This window comes from Ylistrum balloti, unplaced genomic scaffold (assembly GCF_031769215.1).
Source record: "Ylistrum balloti isolate Yb309-2 unplaced genomic scaffold, AGI_CSIRO_Ybal_v1 Utg370614, whole genome shotgun sequence".
In the NCBI taxonomy this organism is placed as follows: domain Eukaryota; kingdom Metazoa; phylum Mollusca; class Bivalvia; order Pectinida; family Pectinidae; genus Ylistrum; species Ylistrum balloti.
The window spans coordinates 355,342-381,304 of NW_026782377.1; the positions used below are offsets into that span (position 1 = coordinate 355,342).

The following is a 25,963-nucleotide window of genomic DNA, read 5'->3' on the forward strand; positions in this document are numbered from 1 at the left end:
CACATGGTGATCTACGGTTTCTGGTTGAGTTGTAGACAGGTTGTGATAAGGATATCGTTCTGTCTAGTCGTCTCAGTTCTGATTGGGGTATCTTACTGTATATATAGGATCTGATATGCGTATCATTCTGTGATAGATGATTTTTTTTATTGTGATATCATTCTGTATTTATTGATTCTGAGTGGGATATATTGTGTACAAATGGATTCCGATTGATTTACTTCAGAAATAAAGTCATCACAATGTTAAAACACGAACTTGAGAAAGTCTATTCAAATCATTGAAGTGTTTGTTTTCTATCGAATGAGTAAGCGTTACTGAGATCGTGTCTGGTTTCATTTTCGTGTTGGGGACTCGTAGTAGGTGGACACTTACGATGGACACCAACATACCAACAGTTGTGCAAGGTGAAGCTTCGGAGTCGGACGACGATGAAGTTGATGCTTCAATAACGAAGGTTCGTCTCTTGTGATGAATTAGATTAGCAGTACACGTTAAAAAATGTAAACGCTGTTGCTGATCCCAGCCTTGTTATCTCAATGGATCGCCATTTTTCCTTACTCCCAATTTTGTGTACAAATAAATGGAGAAGACAACACGCGATGAAAAATTACTGTATGATATAGAATTAAGGAATATGCTGTCTAAATTTGGTTGTTTGACCAGTCCCTATTTTTCCATTAAGTGAGTACTTCACTATGTGGTAGAATGTTAGTAGACTATATTTCACAGTTTTATCTAGGCACAAAATTTTTTTTTTTTCTTTACAGTAAGGTACATGTATATTTCATTACATTACACCCCACCTCCCCACCATAAAAATACATGTCTTATGTGATTCAGCATCCCTCCATTTATAACCTATGATGCGTGTTTGTGTTACATCAGAATACAACAGATCCTGAACAAACAGCCACAGTAGTGTCTGGAGAAGCTTCAGAGTCTGAGGATGATGAGACAGATGTCCCACTTGAACAGGATAAACCACAGCTCACACCTCTCAAAGGTCGAATGAAATATCTGTGTTTTACCAAAACTTCAATACTTGTACCAGGGTATTACAAAATGCATACACTGTTAATTCAGGTCATATCTGATTTGATATACTCATTGAACTAAACTGTGCATTAACAATTTTTTTTGAGAGAGAATTAATTATTTTCTGTTAACATAATAGTGAACTCATAAAATCAAAATTAGATGAAGAATTAGGTTATGTAGATGTAGGGATGTCTAAATAACATTACTGAAAGAAGTCTTAAAGGTGTGTATCTACTTCCTGTATAAGAAAGGACTTAATGAAATGAGACAAAGACAATAGCAGGTTTGTTTTATTTCTGTCTGTTAATTTTGTAGTGGACACAAATGGTAAAGGAGATAATGATATCATCTCTGGAGATAGGCTTTCAACACCCACCTCTCCTATCCAGAAGACATCTGACGTCTACAGACCTAAATATGACACGTAAGTTTTTCTACCACCCTCACCCAAAGGACAACTCATGTCTACAGACCAAACCAACCCCATCCCAGGGACAGTCAATTTCTATAGACTTAAATATGACATGTTAGTATGACCACCTCCCCCACCCTAAGGTCAGTTGATATTTACAGACTTAAATACGACATGACAGTCCCCCACCTCCCAGAACAGCTTTTATCCACATATCATACCATGTAAGGATATGATTAAAAGGAGTGATCTGTAAACAAGTTTTATTACATAACCTGTCTAAGTGTGAGTTGAGTGTCATGTCATACAGCCATGTCACAACATTTTTAATGACACTTTTATGATGTCATAGATAAGTCTCATCTTGATAACATCACATGGTTGTCTTGATTGTGAAAAACATTCTTTTTAGGAAATTGATTTGAGAATTTTCACTTTATTTTTCAAATTTTTCAAAGGCTTGTGACATTTCAAATGGTTGAACTCGTTTGATGAATGTCTTATTACACTGACACTCATGTAAGGTCCTCTATATCCTTTGTCATCTGTATGATATTTGAAATGAAATTGAGTTTTAGTGTAGACTTAACAATGTAAATTAAAACCTGGCCTTTGTATGTTTCAGATTGCTTCACAGGAAGTTAAGTAAGTAACTTGTATTAAATATATATATGGCAATATGTGATTTTTGGGAAAAAATTGAGTTCTGGACTCAAGCTTTTCCTGTGAGACTCACTCAATCTCTTTGTAATTGGGCTCGTCAAAGTATTGGAAATAATACTCACAAGAAAAAATACCTACAAATCTTACTTTTGTAAGCGAGTCAGAAAAAGGATTTTCACATCTGTAATTCAACAAAATTATCTAGCATAAGAAGTCAGAAAATTGTGTGCACTGATTTATACAAGTAGTTGTCTTAACAATTAGTGCTTACTCACCATATTCTTTCATGATATAGTCCATGTTTAAAGCCACATGAACTGATGTAATTGTTTTCCAAATAAACTGTTTGTTTCCTAAATACTTACATAGATAATAAAACATAAACATACTTAAATAATTTCTTTTTTGACGAAAATATTTTTGTCAGGAGTCTTAAAATGGTGTGAGCTGTTTACAGAGGTGTTGAGTAGAGTACTGCACTGCCCTCTGGAAGAGATTGGGGGCCAACATGTCTTCTTACTAAAGTCAAGTGATTGGCTAATTACATGGCAATAAGCATGGGGCTTAAAAGTCATGGGATAGGCTAATTACATGGCAATAAGCATGGGGGCTTAAAAGTCATGGGATAGGCTAATTACATGGCAATAAGCATGGGGGCTTAAAAGTCATGGGATAGGCTAATTACATGGCAATAAGCATGGGGCTTAAAAGTCATAGGATAGGCTAATTACATGGCAATAAGCATGAGGGCTTAAAAGTCATGGGATAGGCTAATTTCAGGACAATAGACTCAGGTGGCCGACACATTTCTTCTTCCACATAATTGGGGGATATACTAATTACAGGACAATAAGCCCAGGGGACCAACACATTTCTTTTTGCACATAGTCAGGGGATGGACTAATTACAGGATTATGAAATAGCATTGGTTTATAATTTTACTGAACACCAATAAATAGGGATGGATTTATATTTTATTGCCATAGAACTGTATATGATCAGCCTGTACCATACTGGGATAGAGAATACCAAGGAAAGAATGATCTTTACTCAATATCAAGGTCACAGTGATGATATAGGTTAGGAAATTTGGAACTACTTTTGATAAATTTGTATAGTTTAATGCATCACATTATGAATGTGTAAATATCATGAAGAAGTAATATTATCACATTACATTGGAGATGTATGCAACAATATTAGTAGGAGTGAATAAAAGCTTGTCCCCTATCTTCACAGATAAAAATACAACATACAGACTGGTGTCACAAGTTCACTCATCACCTAAACCATATTAGTATATGACAAGTTCACACACCACCTAAACCATCCTATTGTATGATTTCAACATCACCTAAACCATCTTATTGTATGAGTTCATATATAACCTAAACCATCTTAGTATATAACGAGTTTAAACACCACTTAAACTGAGTTCACACATCACCTAAACTATCTCAGTATATGTGGATTTTACACCACCAAAAACATCTTAGTATATGACAAGTTCAGACCACCTTAACCAGCTTAGTACATGATGTATTCAAGAGAAACATTCACAGCTCCATCAAGAAGGTAACTTACTTTAGACTCCAAGGAACAAGTAATTCTAAAGGACTTTAAGGGGATTGTTATTTATGTATCTTTGTTTAAATATCACAAGTTGTTTTCATCTTGATTAAATATGTGTCAAAGTAATGTACAACTTATTTTGTAGGAGACAGGAATGCATTACTGAGACGCCATATGGTTGATGCTGTTCACCAAGCTTACCAAACAGCAACCAAAGACCTCCACAACACAACACAGCAACTTCACAAATCCCAGAGCCTTGTCATGGTGATTGCTTCTGCTTATATAATACAGATATGTTTTAAATTTTAACAGATACATGTGATTCACCATTACTATTGTATGAAAATTCTTGTTGACAACCAATTGGCTTCATTCCTCAAGGAATGTTGATTAAATTTCACACAGTTTGTGAAAATAAGTTCACAAATAAACTTACTATTTATGATTATTTAATAATACATAAAAAAAATGGCAGTGACCAGTTTTTCATTTTCTTCCTTTTTTATAACAGGATATATCCCACAACATGAGATTACTGACTAATGACCTGTTCTACCTGGAGGATAAAATTGACATCATAACAACATGTAAAATACTGCCAGACATCAACATTGCTGTACCTGGTGCCATAAATCCTGGTACTTCAACCTAGTCCCATCAGACATCAACATTGCTGTACCTGGTGCCACAAATCCTGGTACTTCAACCTAGTCCTATCGGACATCAACATTACTCTACCTGGTGCCACGACTCCTGGTCCTTCAACATAGTCATGTCAGATAATCACTTTGCTGTACCAGGATTCCTGGTCCTTCAACATAACACGGTCAGACAAGGATATTGTTATACCTGGTGCTGTGACTCCTTGTCCTTCAACATAATTCTATCAGAGAAGGACATTGCTGTATCTAATGCCTCAACTAATGATTCTTCTACATGTACCTGTTTCCATGACTCCTAGTCCTACAACATAGTCCTATCAGACATTATCATTGCTGTATCAGGTGTCATGACTCCTAGTCCTACAACATAGTCCTATCGGACATTATCATTTCTGTACCAAGTGTCATGACTCCTGGTCCTACAACATAGTCCTATCAGACATTATCATTGCTGTACGAGGTGTCATGACTCGCGGTTCTTCTACATGGTGCTATCAGACAGTTATCATTGCTGTACCAGGTGTCATGACTCCTCGTCCTACAACATAGTCCTATCAGACATTATCATTGCTGTACGAGGTGTCATGACTCGCGGTTCTTCTACATGGTGCTATCAGACAGTTATCATTGCTGTACCAGGTGTCATGACTCCTGGTCCTACAACATAGTCCTATCAGACATTATCATTGCTGTACGAGGTGTCATGACTCGCGGTTCTTCTACATGGTGCTATCAGACAGTTATCATTGCTGTACCAGGTGTCATGACTCCTCGTCCTACAACATAGTCCTATCAGACATTATCATTGCTGTATGAGGTGTCATGACTCGCGGTTCTTCTACATGGTGCTATCAGACAGTTATCATTGCTGTACCAGGTGTCATGACTCCTGGTCCTACAACATAGTCCTATCAGACATTATCATTGCTGTACGAGGTGTCATGACTCGCGGTTCTTCTACATGGTGCTATCAGACAGTTATCATTGCTGTACCAGGTGTCATGACTCCTGGTCCTACAACATAGTCCGATCAGACATTATCATTGCTGTACCAGGTGTCATGACTCCTGGTCCTACAACATAGTCCTGTAACAGGAGGGAGAAAGGGGGTCAACAGTTACCCGGTCCCGTCTCGTCCTGTATCACTGTCAACCCAGGTTGATGGGTACAGCTGGTGTTTTGTTTTCGAAGGTGGACAAACACTGCTAATTTAAATGTAACTACTTATTTTAAAGCAAACATTAATTAACAGGGATTATCAACAATGGCATAGGCCTATACCGACACAGAGACCCCCATCTTACACCGAATACATAAACTTATCTATCTCTATACAAAATTACATTCCACCCAGCTATAGCTTCCCACCCGATAAAATAACGAATTACGCTACCATCCCCCGACCTACCTCAGAGAAGGTTTTCACCCTGTGGAAATTAATCCGATGCTTTGCACTCAAATTATTAGACATACTGCATCTTATACCCTAAAATGACAATACGAGACAGTTTGAACCAATCAACACATCACCAGAGACAGAACACCCCTGACACGGACGAAAATGCAAGAAAACAAGACAGGAGAACTTGCACGTGATATACATAGACCTCCGACAAAGGGGTAACAGGTGACAGGACAAAACAATGGAGAGGTCACAGGTACACAGGGTACAAACACTACAGTAGACCTGACACACAGACACCTGTATAAAGCTGACTAAAATTGAAGCATTGACAGCTTTATATCATTTAAAATTACACAAGATATAATGTCCCCCGCTACAGTCCTATCGGACATTATCATTGCTGTACCTGGTGCCATGACTCCTGGTCCTACAACATAGTCCTATCAGACAAGAACATTGCTATACCTGGTGCCATGACTCGCGGTTCTTCAGCATGGTGCTGTCGGACATTATCATTGCTGTGCTTTGTGCCATGACCCATGGTCCGTTAACATGCAGTGCTTTGTGCCATGACTCATGGTCCGTTATCATGCAGTCCAGTTGTACCAAAATTCAGTTGGAGACTGCTGTATTATTATTAATGTGTATTGACCACAGATTTCAATAAATTCCAGTGATAACTGTTAATTATAAAAAAAAATTCTATAAAACATCATTGTTAGGCAGTTTTAGATGCATAATGGATTGTAATTGTTGCTCATTGTTTTCAATGTTCTAGATTTTATACACAGTACTAATTAAAATTCTGCTACATGCATTGTGAATTTTCAGAAGGAGCCAACCTTTTCCTTGGAGTATATTAAATAAATTTATGTACACTTATCATAAATTTTAAAGAATAAACCAGTTTGTTAAAAATGTCAAAATGGCATTTACATTTGCACAATCTTGCAGTAACACATTCCAGCATATTTAATGAAGTCATGTCAAACTTACAGTATAACCGTTATAATTGTATGTACATATTCATATGTAAGTAATTCTATACAGTACTAAATGTAATTTATTTGTGTGCATTATCCCAGTATTTATTTAAAGAAAAGATTATGTTAGTTTTAGTGTAAGTTTTCATGTGTTGTAGACATTGAAATAAATTAATAGTTAAACTGTGCAACATGATTAAAAAATCTAAACTTGACCTTGAAGTCTGGCTTTTATTTGTGACTGTAAGTGTAAAAATAAATGAATCGGTTCCTGTCTATATTTACTGCATCTGGCTCAGATCTTCTGCATAGATCAACAGTTGTAAGAATGGATTGTTAAAGATGGACACTATAATGTCTCTCTGATGTTTACATCACCAATGTCAAGGTCACAGAAATGGGTCAAAGGCCATATTTAGTAAATATTATGTTTAGTGATGAAATTACTTCATTCACAGAAAGGTATATTTGTATATAACACAGTCTATTATTTAGGTTTCTTGCTTTCTGGCAGTCTGAAATTAAATTTTAGTGGTGCTTGATTAAGATGAATATGATGATAGTACAGCAAATGCACTTTAAATTTACTACTAATATGTATGTGTATCTAAATTTTATTTTGCAACAGTGTTGAATACTGATGGCTACATATATATTGGACATTTATAACAGTTGAAGGAAGACAGTTTTGACATGTGCCCTGATGCTGTACCAACTCGCCTAGTCAAAATATTTCACAACTGCAACCTAATCATTACAGCGTCTGGTATCCCCAAAAAGGATGTTTAGAAGTTGTAATGATAGACAGCTAGAAACTGTCAACATTTTCATAGTGGCAAATTATCAAATTACATGATAGGAACATCTGTTTGGCAATGTATCTATATATAAATATGAATATGGATAGTACAATTAACACATATATTGTACAACTCATATATATGTATGTGTATACATTGCTATACAGGTGTTTACATTCATATTCCATAGAAGACAGAAATTACTAAGCATTTTTTGACTGAATTAGTATCAGGCATGTACTCGGCAGAAATTTCCATGTTCTTTAAAGAACATGTTTACTAGGAAAAATCAGTTTAAATGGCATCTAAGCTTATAGTAAACAGTAAATTATATCATGATAGACTTAATGATTAGTTTAGTTTAAAAGTTTCACATATTTGGATTAAAAAACAAGCAGTCCTTTACAAAATTTACCAATAACATATCATTTGTTGATATTTACTGGAAATATTGTTCGTGGCTTTTTTCCCCAACTCACTCTAATATTTAACAAATCCCCCTTCGTGACAAAATTAATGACGGTAGACAAACTCCAATGATTCTCCAAGAAATACGTTTTAGTTTCGTATTTTGCGTAGTAAAACTAGCTTTAGCAAAGACGTGACCAGAGTGTTTGACTTCAGAGCTGATTGGTATCAAGCGTTCACCAGACCCTGATCAACACGCATCGCTTTATAGTCCCGGTGCGAAAGTTGAATTCGGAAAAGGTGGTTTGTCTGTATACAACGAAATGGAGACTCTGCTGGAACAGCAGCGTCGCTATCATGAAGAACGAGAAAGGCTTACCGATGCGATGACCAAAGAAATGTTACATCCTGCTAAACCGGTGAGCTTGCTAAGTTATGCTATGGCGTGGCGTGGATGTTTACGTTTTGAAAAACAACCTGAACAGAACATGGTCTTCCGTAATAGATCGAACACGAATTAATTTGCCGTTGGTCTCTTGATCAGATCAAGACATACGACATTAAGATAAGGAAAATAAGCTTGCCTGTTTTATTAACAATATTGACCGGTGTAGGATATTCCATATCATACAATAGATTGGTTGTAAGCATTAACAAATCTCCGGCCGATTTGTCCCGTTAAAATTGTCCAATTATATTACTGCAACAAAAAATATTCTCTGCAATGAAATCAAAGAAGCAAGCATCAAACCAAAATTGAACCAGATTAGTAGTTTGAGGAGTTGAATATTTTTTAATAATGAATACTAACATGACATAGACGCAGTGTTCCAAATTAGGAAATTAAAACACTATTGAGAAAGTGCAATGTACATACATGCTAATATACCAAATGGTAAAAAATCGGCAGGATATACAATGTAGTGTGTGTTAAAACTATTCATGTAGGCCATTGCATGCAGACTGACTCATTTGTGATATCACTCTTTCCAAAGTCTGGTAATTTCTGTTTATATAATGTGCTATCTAAATCTGGTTTTAAGATTTCCATTTCAACTTGGAGTTCTGGGATTTGCTTGTTAATCATAAAACAAAGCCTAGGGATAACCTTCAGAATTTGTTTTCAATGAAGTATATTTAATAAGATTGGTATATTAAATAAGATAGAAAAACTGTGATAGTTGGTCAACAGAGGTATAGATACTGGTAAGTTTCCTGTATTATGAACTTCATGCCATTTATAGTACAATCATGATTATCAGTAACTATGCAGAACTTAAAGAGTCATAACTAAAAACGAAATTACAAAACAGCATTTCTTTCCATAACTTATTTATGTTGGGTTCTAGATATAAATTGTAAAATGGGATGTTCTGGAGGTAGCTACCCAAAACCCTCGAAACTTTACTACAGTGTCATTTCACAACACTACCAGCAGTATAATCAGTCATAGATTCAAAATAAGTATAGTTTTTATTTGTTTACTTAACCTTTTTATGTCCAAGTCTTAATAAAAATTGAAAAATGTATGATTATCCCATAAAAACTGAGAAATCAACAAAAAAATATGGGATTGAAAACAGTTATGTCTGTAAAAGAGACCAGATTTTACAATAAAAAATGAGAGGTAATTATCTTATCAACACATTCCAACAATTCTACATCCATGGATGATTATGAATTACTCTGTTTTGATACATTTCTTTTACTTGATTTTAGGGAAGAGAACAAATCAATTCTGATCACAGACTGAGACAGTTACTCGACGTAAGTACAAGATTCATTCCCATGTCATATGTATGTGAATCGTTAAATGCAGAAAATATTAACCCAAAAACGGGAAGTGATAGGCCTGTAATTATAGCATTTCATCTGAATCCTCCTTCAAAAAATCACCTACATCATTGCTATTTATTTTAAACAATAATTGAAAAATTTGGAATGTTTTCTTCAGGTCTGTAATGTTATTGGAATAGAAGTTCTTATACAAAGAGTACAACCGTAAGAAGATTTAAGTGACTGGTTGTGTTATAAGAACTTCAATTCTAGTCATAGGATACTGTGACCAGTTCTTTTAAGCTGCAAAACTTTTTTGGTTTTTAGAGATATCAAGAAGGAACAACAGAACTGAAAGAGCTTTATGAAGATAAGGATGGGTAAATTAACTTTAAACAATTTAAGTACATTTTCAATAAACAACTTCATGGAAATTTGAAAAACCTGAAGTTGTCAGTTGCTATGTGTGATAAATAAAGCTTCTTCAAATTAATCATAAATATATCATGGAATCCTATAACATGGTGGATACTTGAGTGTAGAATGAATGTTGTTAATGGTGATGGATGTATGGTTTATGTATCTATGAAGCAATATTACAGCACATGAAGCTTTCCTTGTATACAGTAAGGTATTTTTTATAGCAATTACCTTATAAAAAATGATGTATACACTATTTATACTCAGTGTTCCATTTTTTCATGTCAGACTAAGAAAAGAGGAAGTACAAGCTTTATCAGGACCAAATGAGTTTGCAGAATTTTACTCCAGATTAAAGGGATTAAGAGACTTTCACAGAAAACATCCAAATGAGGTATGAATCTGTGTGATATTTCCATGTATAGAAGTAGTGAACTTAGTACTAGGCGAGTGGGCTAGAATTTTATCTATATTTGTGGGCTATTATGCTTTCTTGTAGTAGATAAATCAAGATATTCTCTCCTAATCGACGAGCTAACACATTATCATATACTTTATACATGCCTGTTATTTAAGATATATTCATGACTTGGTCCAATAGTTTCAAGACACCTAACCAGCCTCTCATTTTCCTTGTATTATTTACACTTTAGTGGTGTGTAAATGTTCATGATGGTCTGACAACAATTTTGTGAATTTCATGATTTTTGTGTTCCAGATAAGTATACCTATGTCGGTAGAGTTTGATGAACTAGCGAAAGCCAGAGACAACCCTTCAGACGAGGCACAGAGTAAGTGAAATGTAGACCTCACCAAGGGCAGACATTTTTCTATGTGATATACTTTACATGATACATTAAATTACAAGCTGTTTATTTTGATTCCAAGTTTTTTGATTGGCGTACTTGTTTGTTTTCTGAAATCTGTAAGTTGTCCAGAGCAGAAGTAGTTTTTTTTTTTTGAAGAAATTTAGAGTACTGTTTTAGTTTCAATTACCATTGCTTTACAATTACTATCACAAAATCTTCCACATTTTGAAATGTTAATGTTGATGTATATAATTCTAATTTTTCATATTTCACAATATTGTTTGTAGTTTTCAACGTCATCCCATTGAACATACATTTGGAAAAGAAAACTAGATATTAACTTGATTAGTATCTTGTATGTACCTGTTTGAGGAAGTCGGTCTCATATGTCATGTCTTATATTAATTTTTTTATCATTTTTCAGACATGGCTGAATTTGCTGATGAAGAAGGTTATGGCAAATATCTTGATCTACATGAGTGTTATGAGAAATATATCAACCTTAAAGGCATTGAGGTTTGTTTAGACTATTTACATACTTCTCTCAGGATATCAGTAGAAATGGGGGTGAAGAAATTATGACAGGCTCCCTTATGGAATTTCTTTACAAGTCTGGCGCGAAATTGTGGACAAACTTTGACAGAATCTGTAGGCTAAAGTATTTTCATACATGGTGTTAAAGCCAGTTTTATACATGTTTTTTAATTATGGTTCTATGAGAGATTTAGCATGGTTGTAAAACTGTTCTATCTTGAAGTATGCTTTGTATTTAATCAAAGTAGGAGCAATAGAATGTCTGTAATGTTTTACAGTCTGTAGTTCTAATTATTTAAGTCTACATGTTTATTAGATATGATGATACTAGCTCTTATATCCTTTAATTCTCCTAGATCTGCGTATTATTGAATGACTCTTTTGTCAATTATGCATGAAAGTTTCTGCAAAATTATACCGACCTCACAAAATATGACCATACTGTTCTGTCAGCTGAAGAAAATGTCTTATCTTTGTTTCAGAAAGTAGATTACCTGACATATATGACAACGTTTGACCAGTTGTTTGAAATTCCAAAAGACAAGAAGAATGCTGCATATAAAGAGTAAGAAACCTGTCTCATAAAATTTTTCAGATTATATGTGATTGAAGTTTTATGTCTTTATATATCAACACAGTTAATTGTGTATTTGTGTTATGGTTAACAGAGTTTATTTCATCATTACTAGACATATTTTAAATTATTAGTGACCTTTAGCAGTGTGTTGTATAGTTACTGATAATTTCTAGCCATTAGGTTTCTGACATGGAGAAAGCCATGATTGTACAGTGGAGTTTCCTTCACCATTTCGAAGACCTTTATTGTCCTGTAGAGGAAATTAACATGTCTGTTTAAGTTTCAACCAAGAATGAAATATCTGGAGAAGAATCCAAAAAAATGTTTTAATTCTGCACACAATACAGTGTACAATTTGACACATCTACTGCATGTAATGGAAATGTTGATTAAATGGTCTTAGCTTTAGAGACTTCTGTGTTTAAATTTTAGAATACATATTTTGTAGATATCTGTTGTTTCTGTTGGAGTACCTAGAAGATTACACACAGCGGGTGCGGCCTTTACTGGATATTGGAGATGTAAGTTACAGATTGTTTCAGCTTTGTACAGGGTATTGAACACCATAAAGTTCTCAAGGTCATATAGAGTATTTGTAGATGCATAGAATTATTCCATTCATTTTCTTGAATTTCCTGTGTGAATAGACAAGTACATATTTATGTATAAGTATATTTTAACCCATAGGAAATGGACAATGTGAAGCTTGAGTTTGAAGCACAATGGACTGATGGTACCTTTCCAGGCTGGCCTGTAAGTTAAAATGTTGCTCATTTATTGAAAGGTTGAATAATTTCTCTGCATGTTCTTTTCTGAGTAGTCCTTGAAGTTAGTTCTAGTGACACTGTCTACTGATGTTTGGAGAAAATACTTAGGTTATGGTATTATATCTCATATTTCACACGAACAAGAGTGTAGTATTTCCTTGTCATCAACTGAACTGCATATTATGTCTATTTTATGTATCTGATAAGTTTATTTAAGGTAAAACTTAAAGGTAATCTAGATATCATTACAACATTTGAGTTACAAAAAAAACCCTTATATTTTAAACATGATAAATTGTAGATACATGATGATTTGTCTCCCTTTACAGAAAGAAGCAACGGGTGCATTGGCCCATACTGGTGCTCATTTAGACCTGTCTGCCTTTTCTTCCTGGGAGGTAAGTGGACCACTACTAAATCTGTCCAATGTCAGTGAAAAATGATTTTGATTACTTTCTTTTGAATGTTCATATGTGTACATGTACATGTTTGTTTTGTTTTGTTTTTTGGTTAAATTCAAATTATTTTCTATTCACTGATAAACTTATTATAAACAGATTATGTGAAAAAATCAGTGTCAGTAAGTTTTTAGCAGTTAAACAAACATTACCATACATAAAAGTTCTTATTTTAATTTGTTTATGAAGGAATTGGCTTCCTTGGGATTGGACAGACTGAAGAGTGCTTTGATGGCGTTAGGAGTCAAATGTGGCGGGTAGGGTATTCTTTTTCTCCATCCTTACTCACTTAACAAATTTCTTCCTCCGTACTAACTTGATAAATGTGGCGAGTAAAGTACTCTATTTCCTCCTCCCTACTTACTACACACTTTTGTAGGCACTTTCCTACATGACCCTTGTATATTTGATGACAAATGGAGGGTTAGATATCTCAAGAAATGATTGGTAGTATGCTAATACAGTCAATGTTTTGTCATTTTCAAGAGCACTTGCACATAAAAGAAATTAGTGTCATGCAGGTCTTTATCAAATACAACAAACTGATGCAGTCATATTTGTGTCTTTTGGAAAGAGCTTGTTTCCTTTAAAGATCAAATGAATCATGCCTGTAAAGAATTTTTGATATTTCTCGTATTCCTTGATGTTGATTTATTTATAATTTTATGTACTGAAGTAAAAGATTTTTTTTCTGCAGTACTTTAGAGGAACGTGCAATCAGGTTATTCAGCACAAAAGGCAAGAATTTAGAAGATCTTGACCCAGCATTGTTTGCAAAGTCCAAACCTGGTCGGGCAGGCAAAAGTCGGTAAGTTTACCAAGAGGTGCAATTATGTAATTTTGTTTGCTACCAAATTCTCACCTACCTTTCTTTCCAAAATCTTGAAGACCTTGACCTAGTTAGGTTTTTGTATTCTGAGATATAGCTAATTCTCAATTTTCCAACTCATCTCACTGTATCACAACTTTTTAAGAATCTTAAACTCCAACAAAATCATGGTAAAAGTGTCATTCTGATCTCCAATTAATCTTTTTTTTTTTTTTTTTTATTAAATTTGGGTTGGTTTATTTGTTGGAAATGAGATGATGTAACTCAACTTTATTAGTTTTGGGCTTGTTATGAAACTTTTCACAAATTTTAAGTTTATGTTGAACTGTCTGTGCAATGTCTCGCACTTGCTGTATAACATCCACGGAAGTTGTTGATATTCCATATGGTGTATTTCACAGTGATTCCTTACCTTGTGACAGACATTTGATATCAAGCAGGATTCAGATTGCAGTTTAATCCTTTACAGAATTATGGATTATTTTTCCTTTTCTTCACCTTTTTGAAGTAAAGTCTACTAATTGTATACATATATATGTACATGCTATATTATAGAGACACAGAACGACAGAGGGAGATAGCAAACTTGGAAGGCCAGGTGTATCGGTTCGCAGAAATACTTAGTGAACAGAGATCATCCACACGTGACAATGTGCAGAGGAAACAAGCAAGGACCGGAGAAGAGAGGGAGGAGTCGGATGATGAACAGTATGCAGAGTCAGATTCCGACAACGATGATGATGATGTGCCATACAACCCCAAAAATCTGCCACTTGGTTGGGATGGAAAGGTCTGAATTGGCTTTATTTCACAAAAATCCACTTGTTTATTTATAGTGGTACATGAGGAAATGATACACATTATTTGTTTACAGATGTATCATGCTATAGTCACAGATATTTACCCGAGTCTTAGATGCAGTTAGTTGACCATATATTACTTTTTGGTTTATTGCACATGGCTGGTTGCAGTATAACTTATGGCTGATTACAAGTACTCAGGGGAAAATATATTTTACTATTCCATGTGAAGGATATAGGACATCTGTTTTAATGCATGTTGCTAATTACAAAATACTTGACTGGAAATTGTCTCAAATAATGTTTTCCGACAACAGACAAGGGTTTGGTTAGAAATAGCTCTTAATTCCTCAGTAAACACTAAAGGATTGACTCTGCGGTATGTTTTTACTTTGAGATCATGCTTTAAAATATTCTGGATCTTCCCAAGTGTCACTGAAAGATTCCTCTGTGAATCTGACAGCCAGACAGGAGGGGGTGTTATGATACTGTTGACTACCTGAAGTCAATGTCATTTGGGGATTTTCATGTGATATCCTTTATTACCTCACTTTTACTGAAGTGTCATAATGCAATATAAATGTTACATAACAATACAGTGTAACATTGTCTCATGAAATAAACAGAAACTACGCCAGATGATTCCAGTCTATATGATAAAGTAAACACTGTGAATTATGTAATAAACATTATAGTTTCTTAGTATGTTCAAACCTGCAGTCATGTTAATGATATCTTCATTGTTATCGGAAAATATATTTACACTCAATTCATTTATGACAACCCAGAGAACTTCAGTAGTAGAGTACAGATATAGTTTCTCCTTGCTACATTTCATTGATAAAAATTACCAACATAATGCATAAATGTGACTTTTAATACAATGTTTATTGAAAATAATTGGTGTTACAATTGGTAGTTATAACAGAAATACTTTCTGGATTGTGATGACCACTAAAATCATTTGACACTTAAACAACACATTGTAAAATTGAAATGTGCGTCTTGGAAGTATTACTTTTAAGTACAATTTAGCCACTTATATTTCTCTTAGTATTTTATATTTGATTGACATGTCAATTTTTTTGTGATGATCTGAGTTTATTATCTTTCTGTTTAATAGCCTATTCCATACTGGTTGTACAAGTTACATGGCCTAAACATCAGTTACACCTGTGAGATTTGTGGAAACTTCACATACAAAGGACCGAAGGCATTCCAGAGACATTTTGCTGTATGTATTTTTAAACATTGATTAACTGTTCAATAAAGCAACAAATACTGCTATTTTTCCTGAAAAAAAACCCAGGTTTCTTTTTTAGTGATTTCCTAATTATCAAATATAAAAAGTTGACTTATTTTATGCTTTGTGTTTGACAGGAATGGCGTCATGCTCATGGAATGAGATGTCTTGGAATCCCGAACACAGCTCACTTTGCCAATGTCACACTGATAGAGGATGCCTTAGCATGTAAGTTGTAATGTTCTGATAACAAATTCTGATCATTTCACAATCTGAATGCTTCCTGACTCTTTGATATTTGTTATTATGCATCTCCACCACCTACTCCTCCAAAAGAAACTTCCATCATTGGGGATATTAAATGTCCAGGCTCTGATTTTCACATCTTTTAAGTGGCTATTAATTGGAAATAGCCTGGTAAAGTTTTCATCACCAATAGCAAAGGAAAAATTAGGTTATTGTCACATTTTGTGTATATGAATACACTATGTAGTTTTCAGATTTATGTTAGTGTTTAAAAATGTCATATAAAGATTTTAACACAAATAATCCATTGTTACACATTTTCATTCATAACTCTCCATTTAATTTTTTTGTGATTACCAGATTTTTGTGTGACTATATACTGTATGTACAATGTATTTGTGCCCAATTAAAACTAATATTCAAGTAAAACATGAAGTTGTGTTTTCCTTTAACTGTACGTGGACAAGTTCCTGCATCTTGTTGTTTTCCAAATGTCTCCACTCTTAGTTTTCAACTCATTTCTTTAAAACATGGTAGGCATAGTAACCATGGCATTAAATTGTATTTTCTTAAGTGACATTTTGATTCTGTTTTTTGGAAGGGTTACTGACCCATGGTCTTTTTCATAATGTTGACCTTGTCTAATTACTTTGAAACTTATCACAATGATAGGAAATTGTGTTTCCGTGCACAGCAGCTTGATTCAACAATTTTTGAAGAAGTTATTGCCCTTTTGTTTTTTTGTTTGGAGATCTCCTTCCCCAGTGTTGTCTGTAGTTTATTCTTCCCTGTTTTGACATTACCATTTCTATATTTGCATTAATTTCAATAAATTTGATCAAGAATATTGCTTGGTTATGAGATGGGTGTACCAGATATATTGTTCTGCCTTAGGATACTCTTGTTGTACCGTAGGAGGCTAGTAACAAATCATACAGCTAACTTGGTTTGACAGAAGTCAATATTTCTTCCAACGCCTCCACCAGGATTTTAACCTGGGACCTCTGGCTTGCTGATCTCATACTCAACCTATCAGGCTAAAGAGAATTTCTGTCTAGCCGAGCAGTATAGTGTGGCTAGTATTTACACTAGGGTTACAGCGGTTTACATGAGAGGTCATATTCACCTAAGGAAAATGTGAAAGTCTCCTGAGTGATAGCACACCTTCATTCTGAAATGTTTTTTTTTCAGTATGGTCAAAAATCAAGTCAACAAAGGAAACAGACAGATGGAAGTCCGAAACAGAGGTTTGTTAATCATGATAGATTACAGTGTATATATAGTACTGTTATTCCCTTACCTAAAAGCTGAAGTTTAGAATTATATATCGTAGACTAAATAATGAATTAACTGCATCATAAAGCTATATCATCCGGCGAGGACTTCTTAGTGATATTAAGGACGTAACTTTGGAAATCTAGGAGGCTAATGAGGCAAATCCATCATTGAACATAAATATGCTTTATCCATGTTGATCTTTCACAAGTGACCAATTCTGAACAAGGCTTGACTGAATAACTATATTGAAGTCGTTTTTGTGGTCATGGTTGAAACCTAAGTATAGATAGTAACTAAATCTGTTTTAGATTAAGAAGTGTTTTACATGTTATTGGGAACAGTAGGTGCTACAAGGATCAGTGTCTGTGATACAGCTAGTGCTATCTCACTAAATATAATCACCGAAATAGTTTTCTTATTTTTGTTGAGTTTGGAAATACATGTATAACAATATGAATTACAGGATTCTGTAACAGTGAGAATAATATTACTATGGTATATATATGTATCTTATTTTACCGGTTCTGCAGCTTCAGGTTGTTCGTATTTAAGTGTCCTATTTATATTTGGTGCCATGCATAATACAGAGAAATACCTATACTATAAGCTGCTTTGCCGGGTAAGGATTGAAATAATTTTAAAATAAAAAATATTATATTTGAAATTTTGAATTTTTTTTACAGGAAGAATATGAAGATACGAGTGGAAATGTGTTCAACAAGAAGACATACGAGGATTTGAAGAGACAAGGCTTATTATAGTCGTTTGGATGACTGGGAGAGTTTATTTTTGAACTGTCGTTTGGATTACAGGAAGGATTTATTGTAATTGTGTGGAGTACAGGAAAAGCTCACACAAGCTTTGTGTCCTAGAAACACTGTTTTGGACCACATAACAGAAATACCTACAGGTGTCATAGACACACAGGGTCAAGTCTGCAGTTTTAAACTTCGTTTATTGAAAATAAAAAGATGTCCATGGATTCATGTATAGGAATCCCTTCAAGATAAGAAAAGTTGCAGTAATTACATGAACAGGTAGTCTGCATCATTGTGTTACATTCTGTGTTGTTTTTATGAATCCTGTTGCTATGGACTGCTTCGTAACATTGTATATGTAGATTGATCCATTGAAATCAAAAGCAGTGATATAAGGGTTTGTCTTGTAATTGCCTTACCCTCTTCACATATATTTGAAAAGGTCCTTTAAACAAATACAGATGTAGTATGAAGGTCACATGTAAAAGACACATTTCACAAATAATTACAGGAATATTTGTTATCGTTCTTAGGACAAAATTTGAAATGGAATTATGTTCATTATTCATATTAAGAATCAGGACACATTTATCATGTACAAATTCATTAAATGACCATTATCATGTATTCATGTTTTTGTGTGTTTTTGTCTCTATCAGTATATTACTGATAATACTGAACAAGTTTTATACTTGAGTGTTTTATCACCTAATACTAGTCCATTCCTACATGCCAAGTATCTTTGTGCTTGTTAGAGCTGCAAGTATTGCTTGCTGTGGAACGAGTTTCCTATACCTTATGGTGTTTTCACCCCTCTAAAATATTTCAGCACAATTTATATTGTTTGGTTAGAGTTGTGTTGGTAGGTATTTCCAGGATTTAATCTTTGGCAAGCTGAGGAAGCTTCTGGTTAACAATTCAACCAGGTCAACCTTCACCCTATTCCTTCCCTTTAAATATTACTTTTTCATTCAGTTAGCTCTTCCTCTTTATTGAAGTTATTTAGTTAACATTCCTGAACTGGCTCAATTGAGTCGGGCCCACAAGGCAATAAATATATGAAGTTTGCCTGATAATTCTGAAGTATTATAAAGGTAATTTTCTTTTGGAAGGGTTCTTTTTTCACTGTTTCAAAGAAACTTTGAAAATAACCATTGCTAAGGTAAACAATGGTCTTTTTCATGTCTACAGAGAATAATACATCCTTTTTAAAAACAAATCTTTGGTGAAATCATGAAAATTTGAACCATTGAAGAAAAATAAACTTTATAGTTTTGCTTGGCTACAGTGGTTGTACTTGATTTTGAATCTTTAGATTTGTAACCTAAAACTGTAAAAGGGCTTGATAAATTCATTTGAGATCAGAATGGCAATTGGCATGCGAAAGAATTCAACCACAGCACCATATCAGCTTGCATCAAACTATACAGCCAGATGAGCTTACAAAACCCATTTCCATGTATACCCAACAAATAAACACGAAATCACTCCTCCTTTACTACATATTTATTAAATTTTATAAATAACTTTTTAAGAATAACAAAAAATCTTAAATGAAAATTGACACGCTTTGTCATTATTTCTCTGAAAATACTACATCAACAAAGTATGATTTAAATCATAGAAGACAACTGTAATAATTAACATGATCTGACTATAATACAAATGCACCACATGCTACAGACCGGACTGACCAACAAAGGGAGATAATGCAGGACAAACTTAATGGTAACACAAGCAGCAATATAAATAATTCTTCAGGTACTGGGTAATCTTTTTATCAAGACGAAAAAATAATTTCAGAAAAATAACAGCTATGAATCTGACTACAGAAGTGAAATTTGGTAACCTAGGAAAAATAAATTTTTTGAACATTTTGAATCTCCTATTGGAAAAGCATGCACCTGTAGAGTATCTGAAAAAATCTCTTTCAATAGTTGTACTTCCCCAGAAGTAACTTGTATGGAGAAGAAGAAAAAGCGGTACATTTACATTGCACAAATTGTATCACTAAAATAAATTCTCATAAAGATGCTTTAATACAAATCTAAACAAAAATCTACATAAATGAACAGGAGACACTAGCATGCCCTCACCACCACAAACATCTTACTTCTCTCTACCACTGTTAAAACTTAACCACCAGTTTCAATTATCAATTAAGTGTTTTCCTGTTCCTTCACACAATATCTTCCAATCTGGAAAATTCTAAGCTTGTAATTTATTACCACAGAAAACAGAACAAAATAGCATTTTCATACAATAACTCAATCTCAAACAATTCAAAGTTATAACATCATCAACTAAAAATCACAGAAGAAATTATTCAAACAACATACTCATCAATATTGAAAGCTTTGGTGTAATATCTTTACCCTATCAGATATATACTATCTGATCCAAAACATAGACTCCCTTGTTGGTGTCTAAACCAAACACAGGGGTACAATGTAAAAAAAAAATCTTCCATCAGCTGTTTTCCATCCTGCCTTTTTGATGGTATACTTTACAGTTATGAATATCATACATCTGGGCTTTTCCAGTAAAATAGCCATCCAACCCCAGTATCTTCAACACTTCCACCCATTGTACTGTTTCCTGCTTTACAATAGGAGCCCTCAGGTTGACTAGATTATGTTTTTATTGGAAGCCCTCATCAGTTTTCCGATATTGATGTACACCTGACATAGCATACCCTTGAAGTTACCAGTTCATAAAAAATTATTCATTCCAAATATTGTTTTACATTATTTTCACATGAATCCTTTTGGGAACAAAATTTGTATGAAAAAAAAACAATGCTATATCTTGTCATCATTTCAAATTTTCAATATCAAATGCTAATCTGATCAAACAAGACTAAACAAGAGAATGACGGAAACCCACACTTAGATTCTTCAGCAAACAAAGTACAGTCCATCAGAGTAATTCATGTTTATGTACATTCTAAAATAAACTTTGAAACCTAACGTTTTCATCATTAAGCCATCTGAATTAAACTGATTGAAATTTCTCTTTTTCACAAAATCTAAATATTTTTATAAGAAGCATACTTTATTTGTCTTGGTGTTTTTAAGGAGAAAACAAAAAAGGCAATTATAAAAATCCTGTATGACATAAACTTGTGAAAGTGAGGAATAAAAAGCAAATCACTAAAACCATCACACAGATTGATATTTAAGAACAGCACATATTTAAATTTTTTTCCCAAAAAAGGACAATTTTAACCAATAAGAAACTGATGAAAAACAATGTAATGGTTCTGGCATCAATCATCAAGTCACTTTTATCTATACCAGCATCATTCAAACAGCATTAACTATTCAAAAAATATCTTTAATATTTCACAAATAAAGACACTCTGAGAATACCAGCATCATATCATGATGGTACCTTCACAAAATTCTAACATCAAGCTTGTATTTTCAGCAACTTTTACACTGAAGCACTCTCCAAGGACATTCACAGGAAGCAAAGCAACAAAATTGAAACTTTACAACATATTCTTATCAGCATTCTATTAACATGTGCTAGCTACTGTATTAAAATAATCTGTCAGTAATTAGCCAAAAAATTCTGGGCTAATTTATAGATATATAATACTTTTAAAATGCATCTGTAATTATTTCTTTGGAGGGGGGGGGATTGATGCTAACTTTGTTACCTCATTTCAAAGGCTAGTTTCTATCAAAAAGAAGCTGCTGTCTTCCATTAATCCTAAATAATTCATACTCTGTTCATTGGAACTCTGAAATAACTCATGAAACAAACAGACAAATCAATGCACTCAAAATGCAAAATTCCTAATTCTTGAATGAGAAGTTTCCTGTAAAACTTGTGATATTAAGGAACTCCTTCCACAGTGTCTCTCCTCACAGATTTCTTTCCCTTGTTATAATCTTCCATTTTACATGGCCTTAATAGCAATTTGGCAGTGCTCAAAATGAATTTTGGCTCAATGAAAAATGCTGTGGAAAGCACCAAATATGTAATATGTTACAGTTGTTAAAATGGTAAATATCATCACAAAATGATAATGGTGGAAGATGGAATTTGGAAATGCCTAATGATTCATATGTTCTTTAATTAGCAGCATTCAAGATGTACAACTAAGTGATTACCAAATTAACCAAACACATGAAAAAATAGAAATGATTATCCGATACACACAAAAAACCCTATCTGATTCAATTTATGAATGAAAACCACTGATATGTCAATTTTATGGAAATTTGTCAACATTTCCATTATTTACATGTACATCAAATCAATAGCTGACAGACATTCTTTAGTTTTATATACAACATATGACTGACAAAACATTAAATCACATATGCTGAGAGTTTTTATGATTTTTATGTGCGCATGATGACATATTGTGACTTAAGCTTTGACCATGTAAAACATCAAATACAATACCAACATGATGGACAATTTGGTTCAAAATTGTATTATAAACCATGATCAATAAATTTCTAACCTACATGTACATATTCACTTGATGACCAGTAATGATAGGACTATGATTCATTTTCTGCTCTCTAGTAAATGAAAAAACTGTATTTCAAACTGAACTTCATCTAGTGTCCAAGGAGTTGTGCTTTTCTATAAATTGTGCAAAGCATTGGATGTGTTGAGGGAAAACAATGACAAAAATAAGATAATTCTTCATATCAATATAATTGTTGATTTAATTTCCTGAGTTAATTTTAGCCACTATGCTTCTAGTATTTCTGTATTTTAATTATCAAGAATGAAAAATGTTGAGCAAATAGATACACATTTTGTTTACTATATTGTGTATAATTGTGCCACCTTATCTTACTATATCTTACTATGGATATTTTCATTAACAAATCTAAATTAGTGTATAACGACCATGAGACTTTAACAAACACAAAAATACATAACACAAAGTTTTTAACATTGGCATCCCACTATGTATCTAACCAAAATATTTCTTTTTAAATAATATTGCAAACAAAAAGCACCAGGTAGCCCACCTTACAAATGCACAGCTTTCCAAGATTAATGTATTGATGCTCAAAGAGAAAATACACTACCTTATATAATTATCACAATAGACCTAGGAAAACATACGTTATGGTCATCACCTAGTAAAACACATTTCTTATAATATAAATTTCTCTGTTCAAATGAAAAAGTCATGGGACTGGTTCTATTCCATATTTTACATATCTGAAATTTTTTCCAAACTTTAAACTTCACTTTCTTTGTACAGATAATTACCAAAAACAGTGAAAATGTCAAGGAGCTTTTCTTTTTCCTTGAAATTCTAGAATAGTTGTGTGTGAAATAAAACTCACACTGACTAATCAATAAAGACTTATAACAATACAATGAAGAGAAATATATATACAACTAGACTATGAGGGTACAGAATGTATCTCTCACCAAAAATATCACAATCATTTACTTCCATCATTTTTAGAAACTAACCAATTATCTGGTCCTCTTTTTTAAACTCTCAAGCTCTAACAATATAAGTATGTTCATTCTTTGATTTCCACATTAAAATCAACCGTGATTCATCATTCTAGAATCAATACCACACTAAAAAAAATCACATAAGCTGTAAACTTCCTTATGGTGTCGACTTGATCATAGTAGTAAATGTTCAATTCTCATCTTTTGAGAAGATTTCTAGAAATACAGCATTTTGTATTCACATTCAAGTGTTGCATTGGCATAATGGGGATGTCACAGGGATGTAATTTGCCTCGGAAATGTGCGAAGCTGTTTGCATTGATATGCATATACAAATGTAGTGATGATTTAAAGTGATGTTAACAATATCCAACATGAGTATATACTTAATATCACTATTTAGTGGTAAATACTGGCTCTGTACAGATAAAATATATCATGTTTATGACAGTTTTAAAATTTCTGTCCTGTTCTGATTGCCCTCCTACAGGTCTTAACACAGGTAATGATCTTTGTAACAAGTGCAAATATAGCTTCTAGTATATACAGTATATATACTGGGTACTTTGAAGTTTTATATATAAAATGTACAAAACGGTGTACATGCCTTACATCACAAGAGCACCTGCTTCCACACCCTTTCCTTCGCTACACATGCAAAACAGATTGCCTACAGTACAATTCTTGTAACATGTAACTTGTATGTATACAGCATGACATGCTTGTACCCAAAAATATAAATCAGCATTCGCAGCAGTACTTTCTCCAACTAAACTGAACCTTTCTATTTTTACTTTCACTTTTATCGTGTATTATGATTTAGTGATATAGTGATTTTAACAAAGAAATAATTCAGGTGCCCCAGTCTGGCTATAAACATGTTATACTGTATACCAGTATTGGTAATTGGCTGTTACACATTCATCTATCAAGCATGTACCTGTACATACACTTAGTAGATGCAAATACCATAATATATTCACCTGCATTGATTCTGAAGTATGGTCAAGGTCAACAAATTAAATACTAGTAGTCATATTTAATTCCACTTTCTGAACAACATTCAGGATCTTTTATACACCATCACACAGACCTGATTTTTTAATTTCAGATATTTAATTGACATACTGAACTCTGCTAAAGTCATATCCAAATACATTTTGCAAATAAATTGCTAACCTAGCCTTGGAAAGGTTATAATTTTGACAGTTTTCAAAAAACCAGAGACCAACTCTTTTACCACATGGTCATTATATACAGGTTTAGGATAAGATATGGTATCAACATCTACACAACATACCAACATCTGCATCATTTCACACATTTTAAGGTGACCAGGAGCTTGGTTCCTGTGTGCTTGTGTTATCACCTATTCCTCAGACCAGAATTGTATTATTGTAACTACAAAGTTTTTGAACAAACATGAACTATGTTCCAACTGTTGTCCAAACTAGTCAAAGTTATCAGAATGCTGGCTTAATTCTGATTTCTCCATTTTATCTTCATATTCGAGATCAGTGGAAGAGGAAACACATAAATTTCAAAGAATGAGATCAACAGGTATGGAGTCGGTGGAGATTTCTTCTATGAAGTCGGGACAGTTGACTCTTTCACATGAATCAATATCTAGACGGCCAACCAAGAACCTCCCTCCACAAGTTCTTGTGTAAGGACACTAGATATTCCTGTACAAGTATGTCTGGGACACTCTCCCATACACATCAAAGTGTCTATGTCTGTGATAATCTTCCCACACAAAGCTAAGTATCAATCAGCTGGGCTTTGTATGCACACACTACAAGTTTAGCCTGTAAAAAAATATACACAAGTTAACAATATTTCATTTGATTACAATGTATTTCTGATTTTACATTACTAATAGTATTAGTAAAACAATATATAACCCTGTAATCCAATCTTCAAAGATATCAAAGTTGAGGCCAGCTAAATTTTCTGTAATTGGACAAAAATAAGTACACTAGGCTTTTAATATTCTTGAATTTGGATTTCAGTATCACATGTATGTATACAGCATGACATATCTGTATCTTTTATCTGCAAACTATGTAAA

At 33.6% G+C, this 25,963-nt stretch overlaps 3 protein-coding genes across 3 annotated transcripts in view; 2 read left to right on the forward strand and 1 right to left on the reverse strand.

Moving 5' to 3' along the window:
* Positions 1 to 358: 358 nt before the first annotated feature.
* LOC132557027 (biogenesis of lysosome-related organelles complex 1 subunit 3-like) lies at positions 359 to 6,956 on the forward strand. Its single transcript, XM_060221490.1, has 6 exons — positions 359 to 457; positions 889 to 1,006; positions 1,357 to 1,465; positions 2,079 to 2,098; positions 3,834 to 3,955; positions 4,203 to 6,956. Exons 1-6 carry the CDS (start codon positions 377 to 379, stop codon positions 4,341 to 4,343), a joined length of 591 nt encoding a protein of 196 aa, XP_060077473.1. The 5' UTR covers positions 359 to 376; the 3' UTR covers positions 4,344 to 6,956.
* Positions 6,957 to 8,240: 1,284 nt separating this feature from the next.
* Positions 8,241 to 19,071, forward strand: LOC132557034 (splicing factor 3A subunit 3-like). Its single transcript, XM_060221499.1, has 17 exons — positions 8,241 to 8,368; positions 9,669 to 9,716; positions 10,053 to 10,105; positions 10,434 to 10,539; positions 10,864 to 10,936; positions 11,379 to 11,470; positions 11,971 to 12,053; positions 12,514 to 12,586; positions 12,753 to 12,818; positions 13,162 to 13,230; positions 13,480 to 13,547; positions 13,988 to 14,098; positions 14,675 to 14,909; positions 16,043 to 16,153; positions 16,300 to 16,390; positions 17,600 to 17,655; positions 18,370 to 19,071. Exons 1-17 carry the CDS (start codon positions 8,273 to 8,275, stop codon positions 18,445 to 18,447), a joined length of 1,509 nt encoding a protein of 502 aa, XP_060077482.1. The 5' UTR covers positions 8,241 to 8,272; the 3' UTR covers positions 18,448 to 19,071.
* A 2,394-nt stretch (positions 19,072 to 21,465) lies between these two features.
* The window catches only part of LOC132557029 (M-phase phosphoprotein 8-like), a 37,415-nt gene continuing 32,917 nt past the window's right edge, over positions 21,466 to 25,963 (reverse strand). The window contains exon 15 of the mRNA XM_060221492.1: positions 21,466 to 25,700. Coding sequence (XP_060077475.1) covers positions 25,653 to 25,700 — 48 coding nt within the window. The 3' untranslated portion in view covers positions 21,466 to 25,652. The remainder of the gene's footprint in view (positions 25,701 to 25,963) is intronic.

What these genes read in the sequence shown, in the direction of transcription:
- LOC132557034 (XM_060221499.1), top strand. Translation starts at nt 8,273, where the DNA reads ATGGAGACTCTGCTGGAACAGCAGCGTCGCTATCATGAAGAACGAGAA. An exon ending in CACTTGGTTGGGATGGAAAG is followed by an intron (nt 14,910 to 16,042) that starts GTCTGAATTGGC and finishes TCTGTTTAATAG; the next exon opens with CCTATTCCATACTGGTTGTA. An exon ending in GATGGAAGTCCGAAACAGAG is followed by an intron (nt 17,656 to 18,369) that starts GTTTGTTAATCA and finishes TTTTTTTTACAG; the next exon opens with GAAGAATATGAAGATACGAG.
- LOC132557027 (XM_060221490.1), top strand. Translation starts at nt 377, where the DNA reads ATGGACACCAACATACCAACAGTTGTGCAAGGTGAAGCTTCGGAGTCG. An exon ending in TACAGACCTAAATATGACAC is followed by an intron (nt 1,466 to 2,078) that starts GTAAGTTTTTCT and finishes TGTATGTTTCAG; the next exon opens with ATTGCTTCACAGGAAGTTAA. An exon ending in AATCCCAGAGCCTTGTCATG is followed by an intron (nt 3,956 to 4,202) that starts GTGATTGCTTCT and finishes TTTTTATAACAG; the next exon opens with GATATATCCCACAACATGAG.